This window comes from Asparagus officinalis, chromosome 3, assembly GCF_001876935.1.
Source record: "Asparagus officinalis chromosome 3, Aspof.V1, whole genome shotgun sequence".
Taxonomy (NCBI): domain Eukaryota; kingdom Viridiplantae; phylum Streptophyta; class Magnoliopsida; order Asparagales; family Asparagaceae; genus Asparagus; species Asparagus officinalis.
The window spans coordinates 103299223-103309515 of NC_033796.1; the positions used below are offsets into that span (position 1 = coordinate 103299223).

The 10293-nt window shown below is 38.0% G+C and overlaps 1 protein-coding gene and 1 pseudogene across 1 annotated transcript; one reads left to right on the forward strand and one right to left on the reverse strand.

Moving 5' to 3' along the window:
* LOC109835512 lies at positions 819–8128 on the forward strand (annotated as a pseudogene).
* LOC109835475 lies at positions 3855–4743 on the reverse strand. Its single transcript, XM_020403453.1, has one exon. The coding sequence runs from the start codon at positions 4706–4708 to the stop codon at positions 3929–3931; it is 780 nt and encodes a 259-aa protein (XP_020259042.1). The 5' UTR covers positions 4709–4743; the 3' UTR covers positions 3855–3928.

Sequence of the window (10293 nt, forward strand, 5' to 3'; positions counted from 1 at the left end):
GTTAGTGTTTAAGGGGAGAGAGGAGAGAAGGGAATGAGAGGAGAAGACTGAGATGAGAACATAGAGACGTTAAGGGGAGGAACATAGGTGGAGGAGGGAGAAGAAGAGGTGAATGTGAGGATTTTGGGAAGGAGGAAAGATGAGAGGGAGGAAGAAAAGTGAGAGGAAGAGGATGAAACAGATGGTGGAGAGAGGGAAGGAGAGTTTTGGAAAGGAGAAAACAGAAGAGGAAGTATTTTGGGAATGGGGAGAGTGGAGAGAACAAGATAGATGGGAGAAGAGGAGGATGAGGGAGAAGAGAAGGATGAGATGGGGAAGGAGGGGAGGGAAGAAGGGAGAGAGAAAGAGAGAGTGTGTGCAAGAGAAATTTTTTATAGATATTTCAAAATTTAGAGGGTAAATGTGTAAGTGTGAGATATATTAAGGGTATATACACAAAAATTTTATACTTTTCACCGACAAACCAAAATACCGCGGAGTAGGTTTAAATGGTTAACTAATTAATTTATATATGTTATTGTCACCTGCGTATTTTAGCCGAAGGCGATTCAAAAACAGCCCCTCAAATCATAAAATTTGGTATTAGGTTCTCGAATTCTCATACCCTGTCCACCATCTAAGGCAGAGGCAACAGGACACGAGACTTGGGGTCTTCATGCCAATTTCAATGATCTGAGGGACTAATATGAATTAAACCCAACGTAGCCTATGATCAGAAAATATTTTCGAGATTCTCATGCTTTGCGGGTATTTATATACGTAGTGATAAATGAATCCCGTAGTAACTTCCAAAACCCTAGAACCCCCCACCGTCATCCATGGCCCAATCCTCAATTCCCTCCTCCGACGTTGAGGCGGCGTCCCGCAGCGGGTTTCTGCGCATGGGCCTGATTCCCGCGGTTTTTTGCGGGGTCACGGAGACGGGATACGCAGTCCCCAGCAAGATCCAGCGAAAGTCCATCCCTTTGATCCTCGCCGGCGCCGACGTCGTCGCCGTGGCCCCGACGGGATCGGGAAAGACCGTGGCTTTTCTCGTACCGATGATCCAGAAACTGAGGGAGCACGTGCCGGGAGCCGGGGTTAGGGCGCTGATCCTGTCGCCGACGAGGGATTCGGCGATTCAGACCTTGAAGTTTACTAAGGAGCTCGGGAGATACACTGGTCCGCTCTTTAATTTATTTTTGTTGGTTTTAAAAAAAAAAAATCCATTTTTGGAGTAGGGATCACTGAAAGGTTAGATTTTGATGACAATATGCTAAGCATGTATTAGATGTGTTATAACTGAGATGAATGTGGCGCAAATCATAATTTTTTGCTCTTTTCACACGAAAAGGAAAGCCAGAATGTGAAAAAAAAAACGATTTTTGAATTAGGAACATATAGAATTTGGTTGCACTTAACTAGTAAGTCATTATTCATTTTCCTTGTTTAGCTCAATGTAAAAGGTGATATTTTTTCAGGGTTAATTGAATATTGACATGGTTGAAATTTTTTATTCCTTTGCTCTGGTTGAAATTTTGGCGGATATTACCCCTCGGTGAAGTAGTTAATGTATCTTAGGTAAAAGAGTGAGGGGGAAAACAATCATTTATGGGGTCTATTTGCAAAAATCAAACTAAGGGGTAATACATTTTTGCGATATTACATGAGGTCTAGGTGCGAAAGAAGGTGAATTGGGTGTCCATAGAGCCAAATGTAGTTATTTTTTAACTGGATTTGTATGACATATGATCTTGATGACGTAGCGCAACACAAGATTTAAAGTATGTGAAGATACAAAAACAAATAGTATCAAAGGGGCACAACTAAAAGGTGATGTTTTGATGAGATACGCTTATTATTTATCAGACATACTATCACTAAAATATATAAGCTATAAATCATAATTTGTTGTTCTTTCAGATGAAAAAGATAGGTAAATTGTGTATCCATAGAGCCAAAACAAAGTTAAAAAAAAGGAACACATGACTACATGAATATAATTTTGATGGCGTAAAATAAAATTTCGAGTATTTAAGTTTAAAAGCAGCTTTACTTGTTTATTTTATTGGGTTTACTATAGTAATTTTGACAGTTTGTCGATTTATGTAGATCGATCTGTGCGCTGGTCTTTTGGTTTGTAGAGATGGCATGGAAGACCAATTCGATGAACTGGCCCTTAATCCTGACGTAATTATTGCGACCCCTGATGGTCTCATGAATTATATCATTGAGGCTGAAGGAATGTCTCTCCGTACTGTAGAATATGTGGTGCTTGATGAAGCTGATAGTCTCTTGAGCATGGGGTTTGCTGAGCAACTGCAGAAGATTCTTTTGCAGCTAAGCGAAACCCGCCAGACTCTAGTATTTTGTGCTACCCTGCCTAAAGCCCTCGCTGAAGTTGCGAAGGCCAGCCTTCGTGATCCGAAGCTCCTGTTGCTCGATGAAGCAATCAGCTCAGATCATCTTTCTTTGGCGTTCTTTACAGTACGCCCTGACGAGAAAGTTGCTGCCTTGCTGTATTTAATCAGGGAGCAGATTGGCTTGGGACAACAGACGATGATATTTGTTTCTACAAAGTATCATGTGCAGTTTCTGAATGTTCTTTTTAGAAAAGATGGCATTGAGTCTTCAATGTTATATAGCGATATGGACCAAGATGACCAAGATGCTCGAAAAATCAATATCTCGAATTTTAGAGATAGGAAGACTACGGTGCTTATTGTGACAGATGTTGCTGCAAGGGGCATCGATACTCCCTTGATCGATAATGTGGTGAACTGGGATTTCCCTCTGACGCCTAAAAGTTTCGTTCACAGAGTTGGCTGAGTAGCTCGTGCAGGTCGAAAGGGTATGGCCTGTTCATTTGTCACACCGGAGGACATGCCTTATCTCTTGGACCTCCATCTCTTTCTCTCAAAGCCTCTTCGACCTGCTCCAACAGAGGAAGAGGTCCTTCAGGACATGGAAGGAGTCTATTATAGAATCAACCTGGCACATGCAAACGCAGAAACAGTGTATGGACGTTTTCCCCAGAATGTCATAGATCACGTTTCTGATAGAGTTCGAGAGATCATCGATGGATGCACTGAAGTAATAAAATTGCAGAAGTTATGTGCAAAAGCGTTTCGCAAGTATACGGAGAGTAAAGCTCAATGTAAACCTTCAACGGAATCCTTACAAAAAGCAAATGATTTGCCTCGAGAAGGGCTGCATCCAATGTTTATGGGCAGCTTGTTGGGATCCGACAAACTGACAGCAGTTGCATTTTCTGATCGTCTGAAAATTTAAGAGCATTTAGGTTCGTGCTCATTTAGTTGAATTTTGCTTAATTTGCTAGTTTCAGATGTAGTATTTGTTGAGTTCTGCTTAATTTTAGGCCTTAATTTAGTAACCATGGATCCAACTTTTTTTTCCCAGTCAACTTCACTGTTTGATTGGTATGTAGCTAGAGATTCTGAGTCCATCATGAATTAAGTTCAACATTTATCAGATGGATATTTGATTGATATTTAATGATTAACTCTCTTCTATTTGTATGCACCTATGCGACATAATCTGCTTCTCTGTGCATGTATATGTGTATTTTTCTTACATGTATTTGTATATATTAGAGAGCAGCGTAGCTACATACAAAATAGCAAACAGAGAGCTTATGGGACTAGAAATCATAATATAATGAGGCCATAATATATTCCACCCATTAGTGCCTGAGCTATGGTGGAGATAATTTCACTCCTCATGTATCAGTAAAGACCATAGGGCACTTCAATCTTAAATAAAAGAATTAATTAGCGAATTAAAGATACAAATTCTCCAGTCATACAAGTATTTTTTTTATTTAAAAAAGAAGAATACAAAGAACCATCAACAGTCTTAATAATAACAATTTTCTTACCTGTCAATGCTCAAGCTCTGTTCATGTAGTATTCTCTTTTATTGCTTCCGTTTAAAATGTCAATTTCCATATCTGAACCGAAAGCTTTACATCACACCTCTTACTCGAGTTCGAATGTGGTATAAGTCTCTTCTTACCATTGGGTACTGCTACCTCAATTCCAGCACAGGCAATGCGGACTCCAATCATTTTGGTCTTCAAGCCAGCAATCTTAACCGCAACCTCTGTCTCCATCTCAATCTTTATCCTCAGGCTCCTTTTTCTCTTTAAGCTCTCTGTCATTCTCTCGTCTATCGCCCTCCCAGTACCTTCCACCAAGGCCTTCAGTTTAGTCGTGTTCCCTGTCCTATGAACAAATGCCGGAAAATACCCATCGCCTATTGGAACTCCGTCATAGGTGGCAGAAATGGAAAATGGGCTGTAGAGAAATTTTACCTTGGTATTTTGATTGTTCGCAATGACGGTGAGGTTTAAGGATGAAGCAAGTTGGTTCTTGCTCAGTTTAAAGGAGACAAATCGTAAGGAGGTGATGGAATAATCTGGACGATGGGGATGATAAAGAACGTAGAAAACACCAGTTGCTATAGCAAATATGAAAACAAGAGCGAAGAGGAGAAGCACGAGCCAGAGGAAGAGGGTGCACGAGCGATTCTTTTGGCGTTGGCGAGCCCGAAAGGGTGGAGGCGGAGGCTGATGATAGGCTTTTGCGACAGGAACGAGACGAGCAACATGACCAGTAACGGTTGCATTTAATGGGCGAGGAGGTCTATGATTAGGATTTGGATTTGAATTATGGTCTGGCTTAGAGGAGGAAGGAGCTTTCTCATCCATCTCTACTACCTTTTCGTAATGGAGATATCAGAGGAAGAAGAAATTATCTCTTTTTCCTCTCTACTCAGTCACTATTTATAAAGGATAAACCAATCTTTCCATGAAATGGAAAGTGTTCAGTGGATGGAATTGAATTGAGTTGGCGAGGGAAATTTCTGATTTTTTTTGAATTTTGAAGGTAATAAACACATTCTTCTTTTACTTACAGGTACAATGTGCTTTGCAATTTCATGATTGGCAATATCTAATCAGTTGAATTTTAATGACCCACATATTAAAACAAGACAGCTATATACATGCACATATGAATATCTTTTTGGAAATAAAACTGTGACATGCAATAAAAGTGCTGGTATATACATGCGGCCAGGGTATCAGCAAGTCCTATTGAGTGAGTTGTGTAGCTATATAAAATGAATTTTCTATGAAGAATTATAGCTTTCTATGTTTAAACCTCCAACAGGCATCATGAAAATAATAGGAATAATAAGATTATACCTCCAAACTAGCGTCGCCGCTTAATTCAGTAAAATTAAGTATGTGTAAGCACGAATAAATGAACTTGAATAACAATGAAATTCTCTACGATATATTCAAAGTTAGGCATACAGAAAGGTAAATTATTAAAGTTGAAATTATCTGAACTTCAGTGCTAAGTTTAAATACCTGAGAGAAGTTACAGTTCTATCTGATATTTTTTTTAAAAATTAAAAATGCTGATCAGATCTGATTGAAAATAGAATCAACCTATGAACTTGACAGATCAGTCACTTTTATTCCGATCCTCAAGCTTTTTTCTTGAGTTTGTAAGTAAACATTTAGTAAATGACTTATTTAAGAAGTTTTTTGTTCTCTACATATTATTTGTGCAAGTACCTTTATAGGATTCTAGTTTCAGAGCCGTGCATGGGATCAGCCAGTAATAATTTAGATGGATTGGGAGGTAACAGCTTGCCTAGGAGCTAGAAGATGAGACGAACTTTAGAAACCGTTCTAATGACTCTTCGGAAATTTTCAACAATTAAATCTACTATAACATGTAGCCTAACCCTCTTGGGCATCAAGAAAATCAAATTTAATAAATCAAAAGAAGCAAAATCAAATTTATATTTTGGTGCAAGCTCCTTTATAGGACCCTATTTTTACAGTCGTGCATGGATCAGCCAGCAATAGTTTAGTTGGATCAGAAGGTAACAACTTTTGCATGAGCTAGAGGATGAGACAACCTTTATCAATTGTTCTAATGACTCTTCCGAAATTTTCAACAATTGAATAAACTATGACATAGTGCCTAAACCTAGTGTGTGTGTACACGACACCCCCCCGCCCCGGGGCATCAAGGAAATCAAACAGTTCTAACTAAGAATTAAGAAATTAAAAGAAACAAAATGAAAATTAGATGGACGAAAATGGTAAACCATTTTATTGTTAATGGTTTTTTTTTTTTAATTTGCCCCAGTACTTGTGCCTTTGGAAATGGTGTGCTAGGCAATATGGTGTCAGAGACCGATCCATTTATTTTAGATATCACTCAAGACATAGAGGATCTCGATAAGTTCATTTGACCTGAAGACGGAAACTGGTTCCTATATATCCTGATAGTAATACAAATGTATATAAGGATTTTACAGTATCCTCGTAGGAATTTTTTTTATACACGGGATTAAAATTTACTTTTGGTGAGTATATACTGTTGAACCAAATGTGCTCGGAATCTACTTATAGATTATTGCTCAGATATTAGAGGGGAGGGTTGTGAGGGCAAGAAGCTTGTAATTTTCTTGCTTGAAGACAAGCTTTCGAGTTGACTAGAGATCCTTGCCTTCACATCGGCTACTTTAAAACACTCAAAACTTGGCATGATAATTGACATCCTTTTATGACACCCTCAGTCCTTAACTAGAGATTTAATTCAAACATCGCAGGGCGTCATTTATCAGTTCGACTCTAATGCAAATGGCATCAACCTTTGAACCTGTTGATAGTTTGGTCTGAGTCAGACTCTTGATATTTCCTTTCTTCTTGGCTCAATTGTTCTGCTCGTGGTTTTTCTTCAGTCATCTGACTGTAGAATGAATTGCTAAGAATCCAGAGTTATGTTCTATGAAGTGAATGGATATAGGATAGCAAGGTGGTTTGTTTTGGTCAGATTTTGGAATACATGAAATACACAGACATACCTTAGATCCCTTCTGTTTAGCTTATGCAGCATGCTGACACCCGAGGTCAACTAATCGCGTTAAAGATATATCCCAGTCAGAAACTAGGCAACTGGAGGTCGTTAGATTTTGCTGAGTTAAGAATAAAGGGAAATCTGACATTTATTTCGCCAACCATTTGATTCCTTCATCTAATTTCTATTGCCTAAATCAGATTATCTCTCAGAACTACTGGATTTGGAATGAGTTGCACTTTTTATTTTCAGAACAATCTTGAAAATCAATTCTATCAGGGTATTGACTGTAAAACATAAATAGAAGATTGGAAAGGCTAACTTGGAAAACAAAGGGAAACGAGACTGCATAAAAATGTATTAGTACAATGGAAATTAGTAATTAAGGGTTCTTAGCTAAGCTTATTATCAAGTGAACTGAAAAGATTGTGTTGCAGATTTCCAGGTTCAATCCAATTTGATGTGCCTGTAGAAGTTCGCAAAATGGTCATCATTATGTGTCTTATCTGAAAAGACCAGTATTTACATGTTAAGTATCCTGTCATAATAATACAAGTTGTCTGAAAATTCGATATGATTATATACTATGATCGTTCTAATCCTTAAACTATATGGTTCCCTAAGATCTATGTTTTAGGGAATTGGCAAACATTTGATAAATTTTCTGAAACTATTGTGTTGGTAGTTTTTTTTAGCTCTTGTAGGTAACACAGGCTACTGATTATAAGGATACTGATGCTCCTAAGAGATGAGAATAACATCCTTGTGATTGCTCATGCTACTTGTTTGTACTCGTATCTGCTACTTTCTTAGTATGATAAACTTAAAATTTGCGGCTTTTGTTGACTATTTCATGCAAATAGTTCAAAATTTAAGTGTTACTAACAATTTGATTATATCTTAAAGAGTTGCTATTTATCTACCGAAATCACTTAAATTGTTAGACATCGACATCTTCCATGACACTGACATCGGCATGTACACTGACACTGATTCATGAGACACCACACTACTGATCCTTATGAGCTTTATTTTATATTATAGTTCTTATATTATATTATTCATTATTTACTTCACTTTTCCTTTGTAAACAATTTGGATTTGCTCTGACAATCTTGGAATTGGATACCAGATTCAAGGCCTGAGTTCGCAGATCGAGAGTAGTTCGTGAAAAGCATCGGTTAGCTGCGTCAACGTCATAGTCTTAATTTTCCTTTCCAGTCAATATACTATTTTCTAGTTTACTCTTCAATAAGAAGATTATTTCCTAGTTTAGTTACACGAACCACTTTGTGATCATATTTTAATTTCCTAGTTGAGACATTGATACCGTACTTGTCATTTCTCTTGATATATCCTTCTGTTATTGGGACTTTTTATTACTGAATTTATGCGCGACGCATAAAACAAAGTATCAAATTGTCCACCATATGTTTTTGTTTTTGGTAAGCAATAAAAAGTAAAAGGAAGTAGAAGTGTACCTGTTGAGGATCGTCGTCGCTTATTTGGCTCAGAAACCTGCCGAAATCAGTCCTGTTCTTCCTTCACAGTGCACCACCAAGAACACAAAGGGAGAGTTCACTGATCTCCTCTGATTTCACTCACAAAGAGGAAAGGGATTGCACAAAGGGGTGAGAGCACAAAGCTCACAGGAGGGGGATCGCACAAAGCTCACAGAAGGGAGATCGCACAAAGCTAGAGGAGGGCTCAAGCTCAGCTTTTTTCACTCTCTCTTCTTCCTTCTCTCAACTCTCTCTTTATCATGGGTTCATCCGACAGGAAGAGATGGGCTAGAGAAGAAAAACGGAGGGAGCCGACCTATGGATGGGCTAGGGCATGGAAAAATGGGAGCCGACATCAGAGAGAGAACGAAGGAAATAAAGTCAGCAGCAGAAGACAAAGGGTGAGGGAAAATGGGAACTGGGCCTAGTAGCATGGGCCAGTATATTTGGGCCAACTAAAATATCAACAATCTCCACCTTTGGCCCAAGGTAGTGCACAGAGAAACAACACGGAACTGCAGGACTCATCATCGCCAAATTATTACTTGTATGATCACAAAGAAGATACAAGCAATGGAAGAGAATACACAAAGTAAACTCAGATCACTAAGATCGGGGTAAAATCACCAAGCATACCAAGTCCACAAAGGACCGAACTCTACCAAACGGTCATCGAGTTCAAAGAGAAAAACACAAAGCTATTAACAAGCACAAAGCAAGTTAATAGGCCACAAAGGCAACAAACAAAGCAAAGTCAAATTACCCAAAATCAAAATTCAAGATTCTTTGACACGAGATAAATTTTTCAGCAGGCAAACACTTAGTACCCATGTCAGCAGGATTAAATTCTGAGGGAATTTTCTCTAACTTGACAATACCCTTTTCAACTATATCCCGAATGTAATGAAATCTAACATCAATATGTTTAGTTCTATCATGAAAAACAGGATTTTTGCAAAGTTGAATAGCAGATTGACTATCAGAAAATACAACCACATTTTTATCAAGAAAACCAATTTCAGATATAAGGCCCCTAAGCCAAATAGCTTCTTTAAAAGCTTCAGTGGCAGCAACATACTCAGATTCAGTAGTAGATAAAGCAACAATGGGTTGTAATTGGGATTTCCAACTTATGCAAGAGCCACACAAAGTAAACACATAGGAAGTGGTAGATTTTCTATTATCCCTATCATTTGCATAATTAGAATCTACATAGCCAGCAAGTTTGACACCTTCAGAACACTTAGAAAAGGTTAATCCTACATCCACAGAGGATTTCAAATATCTTAAAAGCCACTTCAAGGCATTCCAATGAGGCATACCAGGGTTTGACATATATCTACTCAAGCAACTAACCGCATATGCAATGTCAGGCCTAGTACTAACCATGAGATACATGACAGATCCTATAGCATTCGAATATGGCACCTTCTTCATATCATTTATTTCAGTTTCAGTATTGGGAGATTGATCCTTACTTAACACAAAATGGGAAGCAAGAGGCACATTCACAGATTTGGCATTAGACATAGCAAATTTACTCAAAATTTTTTCAACATATGAACTTTGGTTTAAAACTAGAGTAGATTTGTTTTTGTCCCTAATAATATTCATGCCTAGGATTCTTTTAGCATCACCTAAGTCTTTCATGTCAAAATTTTCACAAAGACAATTTTGAACATGCTCAATAGACTTCAAACAAGGACTAACAATCAACATGTCATCCACATAAATTACAAGAAATACAGGCACAGAGTCTATATTCTTATAATACAGGCAATGATCAGCAGAACTCCTTTTAAACTTTAAAGATTGCATGCATTTATCAAATCTAATATTCCATTGCCTAGGTGATTGTTTTAAACCATACAAAGCCTTTTTTAACAAACACACATGATCAGGCAATTTAG